The sequence below is a fragment of the Cetorhinus maximus genome, chromosome 26 (genome assembly GCF_964194155.1).
Source record: "Cetorhinus maximus chromosome 26, sCetMax3.hap1.1, whole genome shotgun sequence".
NCBI lineage: Eukaryota > Metazoa > Chordata > Chondrichthyes > Lamniformes > Cetorhinidae > Cetorhinus > Cetorhinus maximus.
This window is the reverse complement of record NC_135904.1, coordinates 1,346,438-1,373,433: the sequence shown is the minus strand read 5'-3', so window position 1 is coordinate 1,373,433 and position 26,996 is coordinate 1,346,438. Positions and strand designations below refer to the sequence as shown.

The window sequence follows — 26,996 nt, the reverse complement described above, 5'->3', positions numbered from 1 at the left end:
CAGGTCCCTAGATTCGGATTCACCTTCTTAACTCTCCATCCTAATGAACAATTCTATCATTTTATGGTCGCTCTTCTCCAAGGGACCCCGCACAACAATAATCAATCCTTTCTCATTGCACAATACCCAGTCTAGGGTAGCCTGCTCTCTAGTTGGTTCCTCAACATATTGGTCTAAAAAACCCATCACGTTCACACTCCAGGAAATCCTCCTCCACAGTATTACTGCTAGCTTGATTTGTCCAATCTATATGTAGATTAAAGCCATGATTACAATTGTACCCTTATTGCATGCATCTCTAATTTCCTGCTTAATACCTTCCCTTACATCTCCATCGCTGTTTGGGGGCCTATAGACAATCCCACCAATGTTTTCTGCCCCTTGGTGTTTCTTATCTCCACCCAAACAGAAACCAATATCCTTCCTCACTAGTGCATTGATTTCCTCCTTTACTAACAATGTTACCCCACCCCCTTTCCCTATTTGTCTGTCCTCCCTAAATAATGAATACAATACTTTACAATATTGAAGACATGAATGGTATTATATAAATGCATGTTCTTCTCCAAATAAAAGAAACTTTGAATTTTTAAGCCTTGATACCAGCAATGACTTTGTTACCAGTCAACAGGAGGAACTTTATCTTCATCCACAAAGATATATATATTTTTATATAGCAATTACTGCCCAACAATAATGGATACAAACATTTTAATATCTGATTTGATCAAGTTGGAATATTTCCCAAGCAAAGAATAGAAACGTGTGTGTAAAACCACTAACTTTAAGCACATATTTAATCAAATTGGAATTGACGTCCAGTGAGCTTGGTCTCTTCAATCAAATACGACCTTAACATTTTTCATAGATTCTGTAACTTGCAATTGTATTATTGTAACTAGATGAAATATCACCAGCACTTCTAAATCTTCACACTGGATATCTCGGTGGCACATTCAGATAACAAGAGAACAGAACATTGGTATTTAATGGGGGTACAAAGCATTTCTTTCACCAAAAATTCTTTGACTGTTTTCCCCAATACTCACCTTCCTTGGACAGTGAATTCCATAGGTCATCAGGTTGTGTGTAGTTTGCATTATACAAAATAATGTATTCAACTATAATGCCATTTGGTTCGGTTGGAGGCAGCCATCGAACTCTGACTGAGTAAGCATTAATTGGATTCAACTTCATGTCTGATGGAGGAGTTGAAGGTTCTGAGAAGAAACAAGAGCTGTTAAGAAACTAATGGCCATACTTGGATATTTTAATGGAAGACAATTACAAGAATTTCCACCAATCTGTCTTGTGCATGCCATAGTGTTCTGATAAGGAATCAAGATTCACGGTGTGAAAAGCAGTTTGATAGCACAGCCATTTTATTATAAAGGCATGTGAACACACTGTCCCACATATTAAAGGAACAATAAAATTATTTCTCATTTCAACAAGGCCATTAGTGACCAACACAGTGGATACCAAAGAAACCAGGGCAAGTTATCCTGGTTCATCTTGTGATTTCCAGCAGCCAGCTGTGAAAACATGAGATTTAGAAATAAGTCATCTAACCAGAATGATAACTATCAGAATAGAGATTGTGAAGGGGGCTTGGAGTGAAGATAGGATGTAAAACAAAATCTTTTTTAAAGATTCAAAAAGAAATGCTTTCAAATTTCCTACCTCCAAGAAGATATTTCCCATTGTGCCAGTCAAAAAGGAGCTTGCTGGAGATCGCATGTCAAATCTACCAGCAGGGAAAACAGGTGTCAATAACCTGAACAGGACTTGCACTTTTTGCAGTCCTGATGTTGATACTCATGCAACATCATTAAAATTTCAGCCCCAACTCGTCATTTAAACAGGTTTTTTTTTCTGGCCCAGGGACCGTTTAAATGATACAAGATGTTTGATTACTTACTACAGGACATTTTTCATTAGAGTCAATCATCTTATTACTGAAAATAAACCTTTAAATGAGATAATCTGATTAAAAAATCTCCTAAGGATTCATTTAACTGGAAGATGCATCTTATAAACGGCAACTGGATTGCATGCGTAATTTTATCGACAAATTCAATGCACCAGTCTATTTCCTCTAGAAGAACGATCAGAAATCCACACAGCGATTCACAAAATGTTTTTTTTCTGAAAAAAAATTGTGGAACAAACATTATACTGAAGCACTATTCTACACTTTTCCCTATGATCTGCATCTAACATCTTGTGGGAGATACAACCTCTAGATTCAATGCAAATATGTTATTAGAGGCATGATCATATATACTTAGAAACATGATAATCTTAATTTTCTTGACCATCTAAAACACAACACAAGATCCCAGCCAAACAATAATCAGCGGTCAAAAAGCTGGAAGTCATCTGCAAAAGCTGAAGTCCATGTGGCTGATTTTGATGACAATGACCATTTTCTGGTACAACTGGTATAAAATAGGATGTATTGAACTGTGAATTGGATGGAAATTAGTCCTGCCTGATTTCAGCCCCAATCAAATATATTGTTGGGTTTAGGGTGGATGTCGCAAAAGCAGTCCAGAGTTTAATTTCAATATTAAAAAAGATGTGCAAGTTGCCTTTCCATTCTCTGGCCAGCAAGCATGCTAGATGCCAAGTTCAAAAAATGCCCAGAGAACCTGGCATCCTGGGTTGCTGAGGTACACCTTCAAGCCAAAATGTTTAAAGGGCACAGATTCCAAAGGTTTTTTGGCCATTTCAGGGACATCGAATGAAGCTTTGTGGGTAGAGCTTAGGAATAAAAATGGGGTAACCACATTATTAGGTGTTTATTATAGACCCCCAGATAGTCAGCGGGAAATTGAGGAGCAAATATGTGCACAATTTGTGGAGGTGTGTAAAAACAATAATAGGGTAATTATATTAGGTGATTTCAACTTTCCCAACATTAATTGGGATAGACAGTGTTAAGGGTTTGGATGGAGTGGATTTCTTGAAATGTGTACAGCAGAACTTTTTAGGTCAATATGTAGAGGGTCCAACAAGGGACGGTGCATTGCAGGACCTAATTCTGGGGAATGAGCCGGACAGGTGGTGGTGGGCGAGCATTTTAGCGATAGCGATCACAACATGGTACAGTTTAAGTTTGTTATGGACAAAGAATTAGACAAGTTGCAAAAAAATGTTTTGGATTGGGGCAAGAGTGGATTTTAGTAAAATAAGGCAGGATCTGACCAAGGTAGACTAGGAACAGTTACTTGTGGGGAAATTTACAGTGGAACAGTGGGGGGTGTTCAAAAAGGAAATAAGGAGGGTACAGGCTCAACATGTTCCCTCTAGGGTGACAGGAAGGAGTAACAAGCCCAGAGAACCATGGATGACCAGAGATATTCAGGTTACGATGAGAAGGAAAAGAGAGGCTTTTAGCAGGTACAAGGGAAGCAAATCAGCAGAGGGATTAGTGGAGTACAAACAGTGCAGGGTGGAGCTTAAGAAAGCAATTAGGAGAGCAAAGAGGGGATATGAGAAGGTTCTGGCTGGTAAAAGTAGGGAAAATCCCAAGATATTCTATAAGTATATCAAAGGGAAGAGGTTAACCAAGGAAAGAGTAGGGCCCATAAGGGACCAAGGGGGCAATCTATGGGTGGAGCCAGAGGACATCGCTAGAGTGTTGAATGAATATTTCACGTCCGTCTTCACCCAAGAGAATGAGGATGGAGGTATCGAGCTCGGGGAGAGAGACTGCAAGGTTCTTAAGCAAATTGATATAGGGAGTGACAAGGTATTGGACGTTTTGGCAGGCTTAAAAGTGGACAAACCTCCAGGTCCGGATGATTTGTGTCCCAGACTGCTGAGGGAGGCAAGGGACGAGATCGCAGGGGCTCTGATTTTTAATTCCTCTCTGGCCACAGGGGAGGTGCCAGAGGACTGGGGAACAGCTAATGTGGTTCTGCCATTTAAGAAAGGTTGTCAAGATAACCCAGCAAACTACAGGCCAGTGAGTCTCACGTCAGAGGTAGGGAAACTATTGGATAAAGTTCTGAAGGAGAGTATCTATCTCCACTTGGAGAGGCAAGGTTTGATCAGGGATAGTCAGCATGGCTTTGTCAGAGGGAGGTCATGCCTAATAAATTTGATTGAAATTTTTGAGGTGGTGACCAGGTGTTTAGATGAGGGTAGTGCAGTTGATGTAGTTTATATGGATTTCAGCAAAGCTTTTGACAAAGTCCCACATGGGAGACTTATAAAGAAGGCAAATGCACATGGGATACAGAGTAATTTGATAAGGTGGATTCAAAATTGGCTTAGTTGTAGGAGGCAGAGGGTGATGACAGAAGGATGCTTTGGTGACTGGAAGCCAGTGACCAGTGGCGTACCACAGGGATCTGTGCTCAGTCCCCTATTATTTGTCATTTATATAAATGACATAAATGACTATGTGGGGGGGCAGGATTAGCAAGTTTGCGGATGACACAAAGATTGGCCGGGTGGTTAAAAGTGAGGTTGAGTGTTTTGGGCTATAGGAAGATATAGACAGGATGGTCAAATGGGCTGATAAGTGGCAGATGGAATTTAACTCTGAAAAGTGTGAGGTGATACACTTTGGAAGGAGTAATTTGACAAGGAAGTATTCAATGAACGGCATGGCACTAGGAAGTTCTGAGGAACTTGGTGTGTGTGTCCATAGATCTCTGAAGGCGAAGGGGCATGTTAGTAGGATGGTGAAAAAGGCATATGGGACACTTGCCTTTATCAATCGAGGCATAGATTACAAAAGTAGGGAGGTCATGTTGGAATTGTATAGAACCTTGGTGAGGCCACAGCTGGAGTACTGTGTGCAGTTCTGGTCGCCACATTATAGGAAGGGTGTGATTGCACTGGAGGGGGTGCAGAGGAGATTCACCAGGACGTTGCCTGGGATGAAACATTTAAGTTATGAAGAGCGGTTGGATAGACTTGGGTTGTTGTCGTTGGAGCAGAGAAGACTGAGGGGCGACCTGATCGAGGTGTACAAGATTATGAGGGGCATGGACAGGGTGGATAGGGAGCAGCTGTTCCCCTTAGTTGAAGGGTCAGTCACAAAGGGGCATAAGTGCAAGGTGAGGGGCAGGAGGTTTAGTGGGGGATGAGAGGAAAAACATTTTTACCCAGAGGGTGGTAATGTTCTGGAATGCACTGCCTGGGAGGGTGGTTGAGGCGGGTTGTCTCACATCCTTTAAAAAGTACCTGGATGAGCACTTGGCACGTCATAACATTCAAGGCTATGGGCCAAGTGCTGGTAAATGGGATTAAGTAGGTAGGTCAGGTGTTTCTCGTGTGTCGATGCAGACTCGATGGGCCGAAGGGCCTCTTCTGCGCTGTGATTCTGATTCTGTGATTCTGTTTTCTCTCTCTTTCTGGCACTTCCACTGTATGTACTGTTCTATCAGATTCTCAATGGGAAACTTCTGAGCTGACCTTTGGGAGGAGGGTGACCTGTGAAAGGACATCAGACAGATCTAGATGCCAGAGGCATTCTGTGCCCTCCTGTCAGCACTCATTGATGCGTGCAACTTAAGATAGAGGTGGCATTACTTCACTCTGGCAAAGAGCAAGGTGGTGGAACCTTCTGTTTCCAAAGGCAGCTGATTAGACAACCCCCAGTGACACCATTGAGAGATGCGACTACCTGACTAACTTATGCTCGAAGATTCTTCAGAAGCACTCTGATCGTAGCAGGTCACAACTTACATAGCACTGCATGAAAGAAAGCATGCTAGAGTGACCACAAATCAATGTCCCCTAATTGGTTACATCCACAAGATGACAGCATTTCTGAAACTCTGATACATTTACCTTCTATTTCTGACAGAAAAGACCAGCAGGCACATAGGAGAATAATTGTTATGGCCTGCTTTATCAATGCTGAGCTCAGCCAATGCCTTCAGCTATGGTCTGGAAATTAGCTGCATTTACGTGCAGGCATGCTACAATGCTGGTTTGGTATGGTGGGGTCGCAGAGAGCGCTACCATTCTTGCTATCGAACCAAATCAACTTCATGGGGCAAAGAGAAGATTGGGTTCTAGCTGCTCTATCGCTTGTCCGTAGACTCATACTTATGCCTAGGATTTATTTTTTCTTCATTTTTGCTTGCTTTTAAAAAAAAATTATCGACCTTGTGCAGGATTAATTGGTTGAGATGTCTTTTAAAGTTCTCCAAAGTTTTTCGGAATCTTCCATATTGTGAGACCCTTTTAATTGTCCCCATGGTTTTAAATCTGACTTGTATCTGACTATGAATAGTTATGCAAATCAGTTTATAACAGAGGAATGAATGCCATTGGGTGGGTTTTGCACCAGTTTCTAACGTTTTAGGACTAAACTAAACCTGAAGGTGAAAATTAGCCCCAATATCTCTACTGATGTTATAACCAGTGAGGTATGCAACAGATCTTAGGGATTACCAAAGAAAGCTTAAAGGCACTAATCATAACTGTGAAACAATCATTGATTAACAATGTAAAAGTCTTGTACTCACTGTCAGACAAGGTGAACCCCTCCACAATGCCACTGAAAGGTCCATCAACACCAATTCCATGGGACTGGACTGCAAATTCATACCTGGTGAATGGCTTCAGGCTAGTGATAAAAATCTCTTCTTCAGAGCTAGAATCAGCCAAAAAAAGTTGAATACTGGAAAATAACTTTAACATGTAAAGTGTTCATCGACACACAATATAAAGTGCTTTTATATTTATGTTTTTTACATTGCATCAGCTGTGGCTCAGTTGGTAGCACTCTCACCTCTTAAGTCAGAAGTTGTGGGTTCAAGCCCCCTCCGACTTGAGCACAAGAGCTAGGCTGACACTCCAATGCAGAACTGAGGGAGTGTTGCACTGTTGGAGGTGCTCTCTTTTGAAAGAAATGTTAAATTGAGTCCCCATCTGCCCTCAGGTGAACGTAAAAGATCCATGGCAATATTTCGAAGAGCAGCAGGAAAGTTAGCCCCAGTATTAATCCCTCAATCAAGAGTACAACAACAGATTATTTGGCTATAATTACATTGCTGATTGTGGGAGCTTGCTGTGCATGTGAAATGCGGCAGCCATTTTTGCATTACAACAGTGATAACACTTCAAAACAGTTGATTGGCTGTAAAGCGCTTTGGGACAGCCAGTGGTCATGAAAGATGCTACACAATTGCATGTCTTTCTTGGTGGTAATATTACCCAGTGGGATTGGCAAACAGGCAGAAAAGAGAGAGTAGGAATAAATGGGTCATTCTCGCATTGACAGGCTATAGCTAGTGGGGTACCGCAAGAATCAGTACTTGGGCCCCAGCTGTTCACAATATATATCAATGATTTTGATGTGGGGACCAAATGTAATATTTCCAAGTTCACAGATGACACAAAGCCAGGTGGGGATATATATTGTGAGGAAGATGCAAAGCAGCTTCAAGAGGATTTGGACAGACTTAGTGAGTGGGCAAGAACGTGGCAGATGGAATATAACAAGGAAAAATGTGAGGTTATCCACTTTGGTAGGAGGAGATGTGCAGAGTCTCTCTTAAACAGTGTAGTTGTACAAAGGGACCTGGGTGCCCTTGTTAATAAGTCATTGAAAGCTAACACACAGGTGCAGCTAGCAATTATGAAGGCTGGTGGTATGTTAACCTTTATCGCAAGGGGATTTGAATACAGGAGTGGCAAAGTCTCGCTTCAATTGTATAGAACCTTTGTTAGACCACACCAGAAGTATTGTGTGCGGTTTTGACCCCCTTATATTATTGCCATAGAGGGAGTGCAACGAAGGTTCACCAAACTTGTTCCTGGGATGGCGGGATTGTCCTATGAAGACAGATTGAGAAAACTGCGCCTGTATTCTCTAGAGTTTCGAAGAATGAGAGGTGATCTCATTGAAACTTACAAAACACTTAAAGGGATAGACAGGGTTGATGCAGGTAAGATGTTTCCCCTGGTCAATGAGTTTAGAACTGGGGATACAATTAAAGGGGGAAGCCACTTAGATGAGGTGAATTTTTTTTACTCCAAGGGTTGCGAATCTTTGGAATTCTCTACCCAGAGGGCTGTGAAAGTTTAGTCATTGAGTATGTTTAAAGCAGAGGCTGACACAATTTCTAAATACCAATGATATAAAGGGATATGGGGGATAGTATGGGAAAAAGGCACTGAAGTCAATTATCAGCCTTGGTCGTCTTATCTCAATCTTTTAAAGTTTCCATCTTAAATCAAACCATAGATTTCCTACAGGAAACATTATCTTGGATATCACAAAAATATATATAATCTAGATGAATTGCCTACAATATTAAACCTGCTGGGGTTTGAAGAAATCGCTCAACTGCATCTTCTTGAGACTAAACAAGCTTCACTAGTTTCTTGCATCATACTACTTTACACAAGGGAAAAAACTTCACCGATGTATATTAACAAAGCATAATAAAAATGTATGCACTCAAAACTTCCTAGCCTGTCTTCACTCTTTACAGATGCTGTACATTTCCAGCAGTTTTATTTCAGATGTACAGTATTTGCAAATTTTCCTTTTTGTTTAAAAAAAAGTGTTGTGCATCTTGCACCAAATAACTTCAGTCTGGCATGAATACTCTTGCCTTAGAAACAATAGAAGAGATACTGTTTTGACAATTGTGTTCAGGCCATCCTAATCTGTTTTGGTCTCCATTGTTAACTATTTTTCATCACAAGACACATCAGCATAAATTACATGTATTAGCATAGATCAACTGACTGTTTCACTTAGTGAGACAATAAGTTTAAGTAGCTTCAACAAAGTTTAAAGTATCTTGATTTACTGATGCTGCTTAAAGTCAGGAGGCTGTATGTTGGAATATGATATATTTATTGCCATCTGGTAAAGGCACACTTAATATCATAATTATCTAAACTGCTTTGATGCCTCGCTTTCTAATAACAGCTCTCTATGTCACAGAGACAAACAATAAATTGCACAAATGTTATTCTTTAATATAAATAACCAGGAATCACCACTAAAAAAGCGCATTGCTAAACTTCACACCCTTCGTAAAGCCGGACAAATAGCCAACCAAGCAAAAGTGTAAGAAAACTATATATGGACAACAGCTGACAACACATCTCATTCATGTTCAGTCTTTCTCAACTCCAATGCCTCCAAAGCTGTTTAGGTAATTCCAATTGTATAAACAAATCCTGTTGCAGATTGATGCACACCAGCACAGAGCAGTCCCTAGTACAAATATGATGAGCTTCATTTAGAAAATATTGATCAGAGTGCCAAAACAAAAAGGAGGACTGAAGACAGTACTCATTTCTAACTAACTCAGTTGAACCAGGAACCACCAAAAGCACAGTGTTCTGTGACAGATGACAGGAATTTAAAATTACAGGCAAAGAGGTTTATCAACTTGTATAGGACTACATCAAGATCCCAATTTGACTAGAGTGATCGTTTTTACGTTTCCATTTCCAAATGTCCTTCATGAACCATGGTGTTCTCCTTGCAACCATGATACAAGAGGATCATAACAGACTGAATATGCATGTGAATAGAGTAGGGTTTCAAAAACAGTGTCAATGTTGAAGATATATGGCTACAGGAAAGGGGGCCAAGAAACTTAGCTGAACACCACTGGACAAACTTACCATTCCATGTAGTAGCAGTGGTTTATACAAAGCTATTGGTGAGCTCACGACTAGTGACAGTCTTAATTCGCTATTTGTTTTGAATTGATGCAAGTAGAACAAACTTTACAAAAAGACTGTAGCAGAAAGCAAAACCTAACTAACCCAACAGGTAAAAGAAGCACTCTCCAATCATGAAACAGGATATGCTCAGGATTAGACAACATGGTTCCACAAGAAGGAGAAACGAGATTCTACTCCATTATTTCTTGTATACATGTCGGGGCCATTTTGTTTTCTCTCCACAACCTGGGAATAGGATATCATGTAGGTCTGCATGACCCAGTATCAATCGCAACTAAAAAATGTGCTACTCACCAACTATTTGTCCAAGAACTGCTGATCAGCAGTCTTTAAATAAAGAAAGAGATCTAAAAAATCAAACAACTATATTTGGAGTACACACACAGACCACACTCTTCAGCTGTGTGGATTGCACAACACTCAGCAATAACCCGAGGTCATAGGTTCTAAACGTCCGTAGGAATCAGCAGGAAGCACACACACCATCCAAAATTGCAGTTAAAATGTTCTACCAGGATGGAATTTTTCTCTTTTATACAGCTTTCTTTGAAATTCCATTAAAAGCAGCCAAATGAATTTTTTAAAATTCTCTGCTGCATCTAAATCAAACATCCTGAGTAAAAAAACACACCCAACCAAACACAAATAGTTTCAACAAAGCTATACCAATGGTCTTAATAATTGCTTTCTATGATACAAATTTGACAAGTTCCTTTATAATTCACCATCTGAAAGCGGGGAGAAACAAAAGGTCATTTATCTAAACTTGGGAATAAGATGAGAATGGAACTTCAGCCATGGTTCAGGATGTTGACCCAACACTTTGATTTTTCACTTTTAATTGATTGCAACAAATTCAAGAAAGCTTTATAGTTGCTCGAACTCACCTAGTGAAGTAAGTGACAAGAGAAGCATTCTTGAGCCCCAAAGGACTGCAACGCACAGTATAATTTGCAATTCGAACTGTAGTGAACGGTGGCCGAGTCCAGTGTAACCAAATTGCTCTGGAACTATTGGATTCTGCCCGTAGTTGGGTTGGAGGTGGTAGCATCACTGGGAGATCTGAAAAATGAAACATACAAGAGATGTAATACATTTTTACATATATTATTTACCTTCTAATTCAATAGTTATAGATTATTGTCTAGAGGCTAGTAATTCAACTGAACAACTTGCAAAATTATAGAAAATACTTTTGATTCACCCACAGAAGTCTTACATGGAGAAATAAAAACTCCATTTTAAACATCTATTTTGCACAGTGAGAAAATTGGAAGTTCCTGGGCCATTGTTAAGCCCTTTTGGCTGTGCTCACTATGATCAATTGTGTTTACCATGCGCTCTCAACAGTCAGCATGGGCACACTCATACTGGTGCTCACCCAAGGTTAAGGCAGGTGCTTTCTCGGTTTTCCCTTTCCACACCGCTGCATATCCATCATCTTGTTTGTTGAATGCAATCAACTTAATTTCATAAAGTGTGTCTGAAACTAAATGAGGAAGCAGATAAATCCAATGAGTTTTCTGAACAGATCAACCAGAACATTTTGCCACTGTAACAATTTAAGATATTGCAAACGATATAAATGAATACATTTTCCCAGCTGTTTTTAATGCAGTAATCATTCAACTGAAGGAAGCTAGCACATGCTATATATACACTCATGCAGAAATATAAGAGCACAATTTAGGTCAGTCCTTGGGTCGCAAGTAGGGACTTGACATTTAAACATCAGTAACATGGTGAATGGCTTTGTAACTGAGTCTAGGGAATATATTCATTTGCTACTGAGCTGCTCACACACTTCTATTTTGGACTACCTCACATCTCTCCTCTAAGTTTCCCACTATATGTCTGTGCACAGCACAAAGAGGCATCCAACACTTATTAAAATCAGTGGTAGTAGCTGAAGAGGTGGCGAAGGGTCTTAGGAACATAATAAATAGGAATAGGTCATACAGCTCATAGGGTTTGCTCCACAACTCAATAAAAGGTCATGCTGATCTTCTACATCAATTCTACTTTCCAGCCCTATCACCTGATTCCCTTGGTGCCCAAAAAAAAATCTATCGATTCAAAGATTCATAACCCTCTAAATGAAGAAGTTTCTCTTCATCTCAGTCTTAAATGGCTGACCCTTTATCCTGAGATGATAATATCCATTTCTGTACTCTCCAGCTAAGCGAAACAGCCTCTCAATATCTATCTTGTCAAGCTCTCTAAGAATGTTATACAATTCAAAGTGATCACCTCTCATTCTTCTAAACTCAAAATTCTACTCAATCACTCCTCATATGATAGCCCATTCATTCCAGGAAACAAGTCTAGTTAACCTTATTGCACCCCCTCCAGGGAAAGTACATTCTTTCTTCAGTAAAGAGACCAAAACTGTACACAGTACTCTACGTGATCTCACCAAAGCCATATCTAATTGCAGCAAGACTTCCTTATTCATACTCTAACCCTTCTGCAATAACATACAATTTGCCTTCCTAATTGCATGCAGTGTAATTTTGGTACAAGAACACCCAAAACATTTACTAGTCTTTCATCTTTTTTAAAAATCTTCCTACCAAAGTGGATAATTTCACATTTCCTAATATCATACTCCATCTACCACCATCTTGCCAGTCTCTATTTTTTTTTTTTTGCAGCCTCTTTGTATCCTCTTCACAGCTTAATTTCATAGATGACATTTGGTCCTGCCACTTAATGTTATTGATATGGATTGTAAATGGCTGAGGCCCAAGCACTGCTCATTGCAGCACTTTACTAGTTACACTCTACCATCGTGAAAATGGCCTGTTTATTCCTATTCTGTTTTCTATCCATTTGCCAATCCATGCTAACATATTACCCCCAATTCCAAGAGCCCTAATTTTGAGTAACAACCACTTGTGGGGCACTTTACCAAATGCCTTCTGAAAATCCAAATATGCTACATTCACTGCTCCCCCTTATCTACTTTGTTAAGAGCTCCCTCAAACAGCTCTAGTAGGTTTGTCAAACACTATTTTCCTTTCATAAAACCTATGCTGACTTTATCAAATCACATGGTCTTATGCTTGGGTCATGTATTTATTTCAGGTTCTGCAACTGAAAAATAAGGGGGAATGGAAGGTCATCTTATACGCAAATATATACATTAGACCAGAATCTGTAACCAGCTGCTGCTGTCCTCCCTGATGCTTTGTTTCGAGAAAGGCAATGCTCAAAATAGTTTTTGCCAGTTAGGCTATTTACAACAAAATCCATTTTAAGAATATTCTTCAAGCGCTAGCTTTGTCTGAAATGTCATTGTTTACAATAATCACAGTACTACAAAGTTGAAGTTTCAATGCATCTTTAGGAATTGCTGTGGTTGTCTTCATTTCACAGTCTCAATTCTGATCAATACACTAAGTTCATTCATGGTAGCAATTTATTGGGATATAAATTGGTATGCATTACACCTGTTTCGATGGTTAAAAGGATACAAAGCACACCAATTTTGGAATGGGACCGCCTCTTTCCAATATGTGAAGGCATTAGCGTAACTGCTAAATTCATGCAGACCACTTTTAGACTTCCTAGGCAGAGATGAAAACTGGCGTTAGGTGCCTTCAATGTCGAAATTAGAGACCTAAGAAAGGACCCCTTTCACAAATTGGTCACCTCATAAGCAGGGAGGGCAATAGGCCTGCTATGCTGAGAATTCATCAGCAGTTTTGTGGTCACCAACAAATGCTACGTTTTTTTCTTTTACAAAATCACTTTCCGATGGAGCTAGAAAGTGCAGGATTGCTCCCCTGAATTACGATCGGCCCTCTCTCCCATGCCAAACCACTCCAAGGACATACCTGTGGGTCACTATTAGCAAGGCAGAAAGCCTAAAATTGGTTCCTTCCTTCGGGCGAGCTGCCTGTGGACACAGCTAGGCGAGTATGCCTGAGGAGCAATTTCTATTGGTCCTCAGGTTTCCTGCCTCCACAATGCCAAACCTAGGACCAAGAAGGGGGCTTTGACTAATTTCTCTCCATTATCTCTATTCCAATACTGTTGTGCAGATAACTGTACTTCAGTTATAGTTGCTTCAATGTACACGTTATATTTGTGACATTCTGCTAATGATCCTAATTAAATAACAGGAAGCTAAGAAAATTCTTCATAGCCTACACCAATTTTGCTCTGTATAACAAAGAAAAACAGCACTTTGCATTTCATTGCTGAATTAATTATCTGGAGTATGAAGTGCAATACTGTAGTCGGATGAAAGCAGAATGTGTAACCTTCATTTGTGCTCTCCAAGCCAATAAAGATCTATTCAAGTGCAATGAAGCAGGGGAACGTGTATTGTTAGAACATTTAGCGACATGTGATACAATTACTTTTTGCCACACTGTGAACAGTGCATCGAGTTCAATGGCATCATATTACAATTAAGGAAAGAATCTCATTTTAAATAATACTAATTATGGAGAGTTTGCTTACACCATTAACCCTGAGTAGTATGCCAATATTTCAGCTTTCAAAAGTGCAGATAGCTTCAGATTTTAAATTTTACTTGGAAAACAGTAAACACAAATACCCAACTTCAATGTTTCCTTTAATTCTACTTTACAGTATATAATTACCAATATAAGAATAGTTGTAAATTATAAAAATTGTTCTAAAACAGTTGAAAAATTAAACTGCTCTCATCACACATTTAATAACAGTAAAGCTATTAAATAATGCATCACATGTACAATTACAGCTATGTCAAATAACATAGTATAACATAACAAATGACATAGACATGTTGGTAGATTGGGCAGACAAATGGCAGATAAAGTTCAATGCAGAGAATTGTGAGGCGATTCGTTTTGGCAGGAAAGATATGGTGAGACAGTATAAAATAAAGGGAGATCCTCTAAAAGAAATCCAGGAACAGAAGGACCTCGGTGTATATATACATATGCCATTGAAGATGGCAGGGCATGTTGAGAGAGCAGTTATTAAAGCATATGGTATCTTAGGCTTTATTAATAGGGGCATTGAGTACAAGGAAGTCATGTTAAACTTGTATAGGTCACTAGTTAGGCCTTATCTGGAGTTTGGTTCCAGTTCTGAGTACCATACTTGAGGAAGGATATGAAGGCATAAGAGAGAACACAGAGTAGATCCACGAGAATGATTCCCGGGATGAAGAATTGTAGCTATGAGAATAGATTGGAGAGGTTGTTTTCCTTGGAATAAAGATGGCTGAGGGGAGACTTGATAGAGGTATTCAAGATCCTGAGGGGAATGGACAGGGTAAATAGTGAGAAACTGCTCCCACTCAAGAGAACACCAAGAATGAGAGGATGCAGGTTCAAAAGGGTTAAATGTGATGAGAGGAAAATTTATTTCACCCAGAGGGTGGTTGGAGTCTGGAACAAACTTCCTGAAAAAGTGTGGTGAAGGCAAGTTTGATCAAGATATTCAAAAGGGAATTGGATTGCTACCAGAAAAGAGAATGTGCAAGGTTACAGGGATACGACAAGGGAGTGGGACTAGGTGGAATGCTCTTTCAGAGAGCCAGTGCAAATTCGATGGGCTGAATGGCCTCTTTCTGCACTGTAAAGATACTGTGATAATGTAGGGTTGTCAACTCTTAATGAATATACTTTGGTTGGGGGCCGGGGGGCGTGGCGGCGTGGTTTCATCACATGGCATTGCCATTGTAAAGCCAGACTGGAGAGGGGGGTGGGTGGTTTCATCACACGGCATTGCAATTGTAAAGCAAGACTGGGGCACCAACAATGAATGAAACAGGACAATTGCATGTTGCCTTGTCATTTCAAACACCGGATGGGCCAGAGCTTTCATGAATGTATGAAACTAATCAGGGTTAATATCAAGATAAATCTGATTCACCATTCAGTGTTCATTTTGAGAATCTCCAGTGATTATTCTCCTGGGTTGTTCACAGCAATGTTTAGGAGATTAACCATTATATCCTGGATGCTTCAGGACAGTCTTGGAGGGTTCAAAACCTCTTATAAGGTCAACTAATATACCAATCACATCTCAGTTTAAAATTGCACATTACAGATAAAGTTGTTTTGATACAGATAAACAGAGACAACATAAAATACTGGTTCAATTTTACTCATATGCTTTGTAATTGTCTAGTCCTTTTTGAAATTAGATTTTTGAAATTGAAGTGCAATAGAAGTAGCTAATGTGTTTATCAAACACTTTTTGTTCCCACATTAGCACTTTTCAGGGTTCCAGACCAAAATTAAAATTCAAGAGATTGCACTCTTTGTGTAGAAGTGCCACTAAAAATACAAAAAGGAAACTTCAAATCCAAAAAAAAACAAGCAACCATTTCACTTTGGAGTTGTATGCTTCTTCCATATGATAAATCGAACATCAGGTGCCAATAAGAGGCAACAGAAACAACATCAGGCATTTTTCAAGTTTAACCCCGATTGTGGCTTAAAGCACAGAAAACGCAAACTATGTTGAGCACACCAGAGTTCCATAATTTGATGCATCCTCCCAAAACTGAGTCATGATAATTTTACATTTGAAATTCTGCAAGAAGGAATCAAGTCCCTGCAACAGAAATGTGTCTCCTGCAAAAGCATTATGCAAAACCTGTGCCAGCCACACTCTGGATTGATATAGGACATTGAGACACAGGGCTTGTGCTCCCTCTTGTGCTTCTGGTATGAACATGAAATTAGGGCTTGCAACTCTTGTGATGACATTTTGGTCACAATTCTGTAGAGAACCAAAAACAGAATTACCTGGAAAAACTCAGCAAGTCTGGCAGCATCGGCGGAGAAGAAATCAGTTAACGTTTCGAGCCTTCATGGCCCTTCGGCAGAACTGGAGCATAGTTAGAAGAAGGGAGACAGTCGGAAATCCTGTCGGAGGACAGAACCATACTTCTTCAAAGAGGGCATTTTTTGAAGAGAGGTGGCAGTCAATCAAACACAAAGATAAAAACAAAAAGCTAAAAGCTACTGAACCAGTCTGACAACATTTCTTCAACATCAAAGAAACTCCGTCAGAGAATACACCACCAGTCAATCCACTAACCAGTATGGTTCCAGCAACTTCGCTGATTCCAACAACAACAAAAAAATACATTACTTGCTCTGCTCCAAGTAGGGCTAAGTTATTCCATTACTGAGTGGAGTAGGGGGTAAACTACAGTGAATCATTTAGACAGAAGTTTAATAACAGCACTGTTCAGATCCAAAGGAGGAAAACCATGTAAAGAGATACGCTCCTCTACATACTCAAAACAGGATGGGCAATGCTCCAGAACAGATCGAGGAACTGTGTAGGTAAGATAAACAATGCTTCTGGGGAAATCCAAAACAAATGAATTATAAATTGAGGCAGTATGTGTTTACCTAGATGTAATAAAACCTGCAAATTGTTCTTTATAGCTATAAAAAAGAGACTTTTTAAAAGCCTAGTTATTTGCAATGATGTGATTTTCCACAGGTCTCAGCTCAGAAAACTTTTTCTTGAGAAATCAAATGTCCAATATATCAGCATGAAAGGCAAACCGAATATGAAGTCTAGAATCCAGACCGAAGAATGTCAGAGACAAGTAGTATTATTGATTCAATAACAGTAGCAGATAACCTGCAAAGATAATAGGGCTATTTGCCAATGTAATGGACAATACACAATAATTTGCAAAATCCTGAAATAGATCTTGCTGTAGATGCTTTGTACAACCTTTAGCTAATAGTACAAGCAGAATTTTCTGATTTTGGATAGAAAGGCTGTACAAGGAGATTTTCAAACAATTGAGAAAAAAAATCTACCAATTATTTTTCACTCGATTATCCACGATAACAGTAAAAAAAATCTGACAGTAATTGTGCTAATTTCAAAGAGCTAAGTTACTGTAATTAGGATTTTTATGTCCACCTCCATGTTTTATCAGGAATTCAAAATGTTTACAACACGAGATGAACCAGCAAAAGTTTTCATCTTCAGCATTGAAACAGCAATGAGTGATTGTGCTTTCAGAAGAGATGGAGGTGCTTGTAGGGGGGGAAAGATGCCTCTTCTTAACACAAAGATTCTGGTGCAGCTGAGGCACGTTTGGAAGTAAAAGCATACAACTAAGTTTCACGATAAAAAACGCCACAGTAAATTATTAGGCAGCAGGTAATCTTTTTATAAAAAAGTGTCCTCTACAAGTCATCACAGCTATAAGAGTCCCATGCTATGGTCTATATGTGAGACTATTTTCAATTTCTCTACCACAGTATGCAGAATATTATATCAGAGGTTGGATAAAATTGGATGCAATGTATAAGATGGCTCCAAACAAGAGTGCAGGGATTTAGTTGCAATGTTAAATATACAATGCACTAGAGTGAAAGAAATCTTAAGGAAATGTTGATGCACCATCTGGTGGCACTATGGCATATGTGCAACATCATGCTGTAGGTGACCTTGTGAAAAGTACTTCAATCGCAAATTCACCATTGTGCTTCACATGTGGAGCATAATATCGCTAATTTTAGGACATGCTCAAAGTCTCCAAGAAAAGCTTTCATGCTCTGTTCATCTTTAAATATTCACTTTTTACACTTTTGAAACCAAATGTCTTGCGTATCAATGTACATGTAGTGTAGATGTGAATATTGCATACAAATATTATTTGCAATAAGTATAAGCTGTCAAAGACACACTGTCAGAGAAATTCTTACTAAAGTGAAGGAACAAGGTCATGCTCAGCAACTAAAAATGTTGAGACCAGAGTTTTTCCCATCAACACCTAAATACTAATAATCTGAATGTAATATTTAATAATGGATGAATCTAATTATAACTTTTAAGTTTGGAACGAAAGATCAGAATGATAAAAATCAGAATGATAAAAGCAGAATTCTGACTCATCTCAAACTCTGCTCCATGCCCTCGCTTTTTTTTTAAACAGATACTGTACATCAAAACTATGAATTGATGTTTTGTGTTTTCACCCTTTTTTTTTAAGGTTTACATCAATAAAAGGCTGAAAAATTTAAGGCCTATTTGTTATAAAATGTGAACATTAGCAATGCATGCCACTCACTGGTTACCGGAATGATTTATGACTGACGAGGGGAGGAGATTATACAATTGTACAATTGCATTCTAAATGTTATGTCATACTCGAGAACAAAACCACGGTTCCATTCTTGTTTTCATTTACTTTAAAGTTCACATTCACCAATGGGAGACATGCAATGGGCAATCATGAGAAGTCTGAAGTAGGTTGGATAAATGGATTTGACTGGCAGATATAAACACTGCTGACTGAAACACTGGAAGCAAGCAAAGCAATAGTTATGCAATTTGCCTCACTGATGTGGAGCCATAACCAATGCTTCAACCAATAGCATTATTTCCATTTGAAATCTGTAATTTCTGCAAAAATTATACAGCTCAACAAAATATACTCCATGATATTGCTATTAAAATTCTGGTTAGTTTAGTTTGACTAACCTAATCCAGTAATCTCATATTGCTTCACTTTTCTTCTAAGTCGTATTGGTCCTTTTGCCCAGTGTTCATCTCTATTAGATTCACTTAATTCTTTGCTCGAATCATCTACGTCTGCCTCTCTGTAATAAAGCTTGTAACCCTGGATCTGGACTTGGTTAGAGGGTGGTTGCCATGTGACCAGCAATGAGTCTACTTTCGCCTTCACCTTCATTTCTGCTGGAGCAAAGGGAACTGGAGCAAAGAAGAACAGGTCATGATTATTACTTGAATCATGTCAAAGTGATAACAGTAATTATCTGATAATGTTCTAGCCTCTCTAAACATGTCATCCAAAACCCTGCTACTAGTGCCCTAACTCAAGTTCCATTAGTTCATCACCCAGTGCTGACTGAACTACATTGGCCCCCAGTTAAACAACACATTGATTCTGAAGTTTTCATTATTGTTTTCATATCCATCCACAGTCTCACCCCATCGTGTCTCTGTCATTCTACAATCCTCTGAGATATCTGTGCTCCTCCAGTTCTGGTCCAGAGCATCTCAGATTTTAATCGCTTCACCATTGATTGCCATGCCTTTAGCTGCCAAGGCCCTAAGCTCTGGAATTCTCTCCCTAAACCTCTGCCTCTCTTCACTCCTTTAATACTCTCCTTAAAACCTACCTCTTGGACCAAGTTTTTGACCTTCAGCCTTAATATCACTTGTTGCTCAGTACCAAATTTTGTTTGACAATGCTTGTGAAGTGCCTTGGGGAATTTTACTATGTTATTGTTACAAGCAAAGGGATATATATGGCTTTATACCGAGAGTCATTTATGGTAGTGGAGGTTTTATGGCAAGTCTATAATCAAGCATCATGTGTGAGCAGTGGCAGCTTTGCTGATTGCAAGCCCTCTATCACCCAACAGCCAAATTTCTCTCAGAAGTGCAAAATTGTATTGTGGAAACTGCAAGTTTATTTTTAAAAATAGTTCTTTACACCAACGATCAATCTATGAATTGGGATCGGTGTTGCACCCAAAAGAAAGCCAGTACGAAATTAAGAATGATGGGTGTGGCTCCCCAATTCAGTTCTGAGCAACCATTAAAACTCATCTCAATTGTAATATACTATTCTCCCAGCAGACAGAGCAGTTGCACTTGAATTACTCCATATCCAGTACTTTTCCAGGAATTGTGAGCATCATTAAAGCCTGAAAATTAGCAGGGCAAAACTGCACAGAAGGCACCGATGTAGACATGTCTAGAACATAAAGAAATTTCGAACATCAGCAAACTCTGACATAAGTTAATTAATGTAAATAAATTTGGGGAGCCTATGCATCACTATACATGCTTCAATGAAAGTCATATTTTTCTTTGTAAGTAAAAATACTGAAAAAGATATGTCCAATGGAATATGATTAATGAATATGCCTGGTAGGCAGTATGCACTAAATTAAAATGGACAACATGCTACCTGCAGTGTACCTTAAATAGGAATGGATATTACACATATTCTATGGTGGACAATAAAGAACAACATTACACCAGTCATGCCCTGTTTTTTAAATAATGGAGAATATGTACACTCTGTATTTCATGGAAAATTCACCTTTTAATGAACCTGCTAATCTGAAAAGAGATCATTCTATAACTCTATGCCTACCCATTATTAGTTTATTTCGTTCAGGGATTAGGTGCTGGGTCCATTCTGATGGTGCACCATATCCCACAGTGGTGCTTGCTGCAATCCGAACTTTGTAAATTTTCTTTGATTGTACAGTAGGAAGCGTGACTTGTGTCTCATTTCCGTCAACTTCAACTGAATAAATCTGATCTGTTACAAAAACAGAGATAACACCTATTAACTGTGTATGAATAAAAACAAGAGCCTGAATTTGTAGTCAAGGCCTTACAAGTTTTACAAGTTAGAATTCTTTATATTTCCATATATGTTGCATGTGTGTATTCCTGGCAACCTGTCAACCAGAAATATGAACTAAGAACATAGATTCATTTGCATCACAAATTAAGCATTCTGTTCCTGAGGAGTTGAACTTCAGGTTCAGGAGCTTTGATAGTGTTTACATGGGAAACTAAATATCCCATACAAGTTTGTTTTTTCTTGTTTGTCCTTCAAGGCGAAGATGATCATGTCCATCATCTGGGGTTTTTGGTAGGGCTCCTACAGGTGACTGCGAAGGTCGTTCTCCGCCTGGAAGGTTCTGCTGCAAATAGGACAGGGATCTTCAGATGATTGCGTTTTGGAGTTGCTGGCTCGAGATTTCCTCTCCTTGGTATTTCTCTCTGCCTTTGATATGCGCTTGTTTTAAAAGGAGGCTGCACCATTTTTTATTTGGTTGTACCAGGTGCAGCTTCTCCCAGGACTCAAAGTCAATATCAAAATTCTTGAGTGAAGCTTTCGGAGTGTCCTTGTAGCACTTCCATGGCTGCACACTCCAGATTCAAGCACTCTGTAGAAGATGCGCTTTGGTAAGCAAGTATCAGGCATTCTGAATACATGACCAGCCCAAATGAATTGTGAATGTCTCAATATGGTGTAGATGCTTGGCAGGCCAGCTCCGGTAAGTACCTCAGCGTCTGGTATTTTGTCAAGCCATCTGATATTCAGAAGCTTCCGTAGTTTAAGCGGAAGTGATTGCAATTCTTGGTATGACGCTGGTACACAGTCCAAGTCTCACATGCATAGAGCATATTGGGCAGAACTGTTGCTCTACGTACTTTCAATTTTGTAGGTAGATTTACTCCTCTTTGTTCCAAACTGATGTTTGAAGTCTGCCAAAACCAACACTTGCACGTGTTTCGTCAATAAGGATGACTCAAGAGAATACGCTGTAGAAATAAGTGAACTTAACCTACTGCTGACAAGTTCTGGCCATGGACTGAAACCTTGGGCTTGAGATAGGGCTTTTCTGGAGCAGACTGGTACATGACTTCTGTGTGCTTCATGCCGATTGTTAAGGCCAAACTGTTGCATGAATTAGAGAACAAGTCCATGCTACATTGCATGCCCAGCTCTGAACCAGCAGCAAGTGCACAGTCATCGTCCAACAGGAAATCACGAAGTTTGTCCTTGGAGAGCTTAGTCTTTGCCCCGAGTCATCTCAATTGAGCAGCACCCAGCTATGCGATATCTGATTTTGATGCCAGAATCACCATCATAGTGTTACAACCATTCCTCGGGCGAGGTTGCCCCAAATTGTTATGCTCCCAGGTGAGGGGGGTGAGGGGAGATGAACTGGCTCCACTTTTTTATTCAACCCCCTTGGTTGGTTGCAACAAGGTTAATTTAAAAAGGATTCTTTCCCACGGGTGCCTTTTCCAGTCCAAATGCATTTATGTTTTAAAAAGGAGCCAATTTAACCAGGCTGTCTTGAGTCAAAGAAAGATTGAGTTTATTAGTTACTAAACGCGAGAAAAAATAATTAAAACACAACACACATATACACAGATTAGAAATGAGAAATTGAGTCCAAAAATAAAAGTTGAAAAGATATACAAATCAGTCCCTTGGCTTGTCCATGAGGAGTAGATGGTGAAACGTTGTGGCTGTTAAGTTGGGGTGATTCCGGTAGTGCTGACTTTCACAGTTCAGCAGTTGGTTTTGGAGATTCTTGGTCCTGCAGGTTAGCTGAAATGAGTTGTCCTATTTCTTTTTGACTGTGGCTTTGCTGCCTTGTGACTTGCTCCCAGGAATCTGAGAGGAATATATTTTTTTAACCTGCAAGCACAGGGATGCCCAGTTGGTGTTCTTCAGCTGTGATCTTTCACAGCGCGCACATACACATGCGTACACACACACACATACGAGAACAGAACACCAGACTAGCACACACAACTAGGGTTGCAGTTGGCTTTTAAACCCCTTTCCTTGTGTATTCCTGAAAGGGAAAAAACAAACATGTCTTTTGCCCAGATCTGGTTTTTTCAAACTCAGTTCATGTTCACAGTCTGGGATATAACTCAACAGGTGGCGGTTTTGGCTGAGATGGTAATAATTTTCCATTATCTCTGCAACCACAGGGGATTACAGTTCAGTTTACATTGTATTTTTTCCTTTGAAGAGCCTCTGCCTGAAGTAGGCCGTGTCGCACCTTTTAGGTGCGACATTCTGTTCTCTCTGAACTAGTTGGTCAAGTAATCCACATAGGAATTTTCCAGCAAGTGGTTACCTTAGCATCTCAGCCAGCTTTTGCTTGTATGTCCTTTTTTAAAAAAGGGCGCCTTAATTAAAAAATCAGTATGTTCATAAGCAATTCGGGGATAGGATCCATGGTCATGAGAATGGAAAGCATGGTGGAGAAAAACATGAAAAGGGTTGACGCCACTAGACAGCCCTGTTTAACTCCATTAGTGACTGGGAATGGGTCAGCAGGCTCACCATTATCCAGGATTGCCGCAAGACCAGAGTTTGACTGCATTTGTCATTTCTAACAGCATGGGAGGGTCATCAAGAGAGCAATTAATTGCTTCTTCATTGATGGATGAAGGCCAATTGAGGATTTGGTTGAAGTCATCTACCCATCTTTCTAGAATCTGGGCTTCTTCTGTGAGCAGTGTTGACCCACCGGCACCAAGGATTGGTGATGAACTGGTAGACTGGGGCTTGTAGACAGATTTCAGAGCACCATAGAATCTCTTCCAGTCTTTGTGATCTGTAAATGACTGAAGTTTGTCTCCTTTCTGATTCAGCCATGTGTCTTGCATCTCTGAGCATACAATGGACAGTCCTGCAGATGTTTCAGTAAGTATCATGCTTGGATAGTGATGACTTATTAGTAAGGTAGTGTAGAGACGATGTTTCTTCTCCAGTACTTTCCAGATTAGGTCACTGTCTTCATTGAACCAGTCTTGATGCTTATGAGAGGCAAAGCCAAGGGTTTTTTTTTACTTTATTCTTTCATGGGATGTGATCATTGCTGGCAAAGCCAGCATTTGTTGCCCATCCATAATTGCCCTTGAACTGAGTGTTTGCTAGACCATTTCAGAGGGCAGTTAAGAGTCAACTACATTGCTGTGGTTCTGGAATCACATGCAGGCCAGACCGGGTAAGGTCAGCAGATTTCCTTCCTTAAAAAGGGCATTAGTGAATCAGATGGGTTTTTACAATAATCGATGATAGCTGTCATGGTCACCATTACTGAGACTAGCTTTCAATTCCATATTTATTAACTGAATTTATATTCCACCAGTTGCTGTGGTGGGTTTTGAACCCATGTCCCCAGACCATTGGCCTGGAACTCTGGATTACTAGTCGAGTGACATTACCACTATGCCACCAACTCCCTCTAGAGCAGTGGAGTGCACTATATCCGTGACAGTTGCCCAGTCTCACCAAGTCATCCTCAAGGCAGTGTGTCCGTTTTTGCTGTACACAAGTGACTCTTGAGTATCTCTGAGGGACGTCCTTCATGACTGCCTGTTTTGAGCCTTGAGAAAATGAGACGCTTCTGAACTTTCATGCCCTGGGGGCATCTAGCGGGATGGAGCTTGATGTTTAGCTGCAAAATGATAAAACGCTCATCAGTCCAGCAGTCAGCACCACACGTGGTTTTACACATACATCCTGCCTGTCCCTCTGCCTGGTGATGACAAGTCGATTAAATGCCACTGCATAGAATGGGGGTGCATCCAAGATATATAATTGCGATTCGGGGGGGCGGAAATCTGTGCTTGCGATTAAGAGCTCATGCTCAGCACACATCTTCAGCAAAAGGCGACCGTTGCTGTAAAAATGCCAATCTTGTTTCTTTCCCGATGAATCTTTCCCATGTCTGGCAATCTGCACCAGCTCTTGCATTTAAGTCACCAAGAACAATTAGCCTTTGATTTTGACACAGTAGCAATCAAGGAATGGAAATCATCATAGAATTTATCCTTGACTTCATCAGGGTTTGTCATGATAAGGGTACACACATGAGAGTTGCTTGCCTGTTGCCATGCAGGGGGAGTTTTAAGCACCATCACAATATCATTACACCCTTGGGAAGGCAAATCAACTTACTGATGAGATAGCTCATGACAGCAAGGCCTATGCCAGGTTCACGCCGTTCTTCTTTGCCATGGCCAGTCCAAAAGATTGTGTAACCAGCACCAATTTCTTTGACCTGACCCTCTCAGGTAGACAAGTCTCGCTGAGGGTAGCGATCTGGACATTGTACCTAGCCAGCTCTCTAATAAAAGCAGTTTTTTTCTCAGGTCTGTTGGCTGTGGTGTTGTCCATGAGACTGCACATGTTCCATGCACCAAAATGGTGACTCAGTGTCACCCTTACTTTCTGTTTTGAGATTGACTTAAAACCAAGTTGCTGGAGTCCCAGCCAGCTGCGGCCTGCTAGTCAGGGAGGTGAAGCAGACTATGGTTAGGGCACCTAAAATTTGTTTACTTCACATCATGAGTAATCTCAATAAACAAATGTTATAGGAACAGGTTGGGATCACATTCTAAATACTAGACTTTTAATGCATCAAATATACACCTTTACATCCAGTAGGAAATGTAAAGATTTTACAACAATACCAACTTGCATTTATATAGCACTTTTAAAGTAGTAAAATGTTCCAAGGTGATTTCCTAATTTGAGTTCCCAGTTTCAGAAGGGCCACCAGAGGCACTTAGTACAGGTGAACACATCCTCAGAAGCAGAGAGGTAGGGAAGAAGTGGCTTACAGGTTAAATTAAGATATACCACACTCCCAGTTAACAGAGTTATATACTGACACTGTTATAAGCTAGGAACACACTGTTTGCTTGGCTCGTGAACGATGTCATTAGTCCAAATACTTGCAACTATAAACAATTAAGTATTTAGAGGAACAATAGTGGAAAGGTTGTGTTCATTTGTGAAAGGAACTCCTTTCCAGGAACAGAAGTCCCTTCGGGTTGTGTCCTCCAAATGAACACAATGAGCAGGCTTTGGGAATTAGGCACCGCGTCAGAAAAGCAGGCTAGAAACGTGCAGCTCCCAACCTGGCTAAGTAAAAGGGAACGGAGTGGCAATCCGACAATCAGAAGTTCTGACCCAAAGATTATCTTAAGGAGGAGTTTCAGATCAGGATGGATGGCAATTCATTCCTTAAGGGTCTGTGTAAATGGAAATTCAGAGCCTGAAGCTCAAGGAGCTTAGCTCATCTGATGGCTAAAATAGTTATTATTGTACATTATAGAAACTATTCACTGTTTCATGTGTTGACATTTAGAATCTATGATGGAGGAAGAGTTCACTTTATAGCCATTGCAGAATGGTGCCTTTCCTAACAAATACAAAAGCGATTTCTCTTTTATGCATGTACCTTAACAGCATGGAAGGAGGAAGGCAGACACCATGGGCACAAAGATACAACATGTACACGGGTAAGACATGTTATTATGTTAACAGAATGACTGGAGCTAGGAAAAATAATCGCTTTCGTATTTTGCAATATAAAGAGATTTATTCGGTAAAAATACAAGTGTGGCAATCACCAAACCTGAAAGAGCAAGGTATTTTAGTGGTTACAATTAAGCTGTCAGAAACAGGATTCAGATCTGAATATGATCTCTACTCTCAGAACTTCTGCATCTAACAGAACTGCCACACAAGGAGATACTGAGAGTCAAAAATCTTATTTGCCTGAGCTAATAATGGATATAAGGGTAAGAATCACCAATTCACACAATTGTAGTTGCTAAGTCTGCAACTACATCTTGGTGTAATGGTATGGACAACTTAGCAAGTCAATCCCAAAATAAACATCACTAGATATTCAATGTCTGGAATAATTTGTGATGTTTCATGCTGAGATGTCATGTGTTGGTTTAATAAAGTTGACCTTCTGAAGAGAACAATGAAGTATTTG

General features: G+C 39.8%; 1 protein-coding gene across 1 annotated transcript in view; it reads right to left on the bottom strand.

The window, feature by feature from the left end:
• Positions 1–26,996, bottom strand: part of igdcc4 (immunoglobulin superfamily, DCC subclass, member 4) — a 140,827-nt gene that overhangs the window by 28,717 nt on the left and 85,114 nt on the right. The window contains exons 10-15 of the mRNA XM_078529957.1: positions 20,804–20,974; positions 19,156–19,386; positions 11,066–11,173; positions 10,572–10,746; positions 6,495–6,622; positions 1,050–1,220 (exon numbers count right to left, since the gene is read on the bottom strand). Of these exons, the coding sequence (XP_078386083.1) occupies positions 1,050–1,220; positions 6,495–6,622; positions 10,572–10,746; positions 11,066–11,173; positions 19,156–19,386; positions 20,804–20,974 (984 nt within the window). The remainder of the gene's footprint in view (positions 1–1,049; positions 1,221–6,494; positions 6,623–10,571; positions 10,747–11,065; positions 11,174–19,155; positions 19,387–20,803; positions 20,975–26,996) is intronic.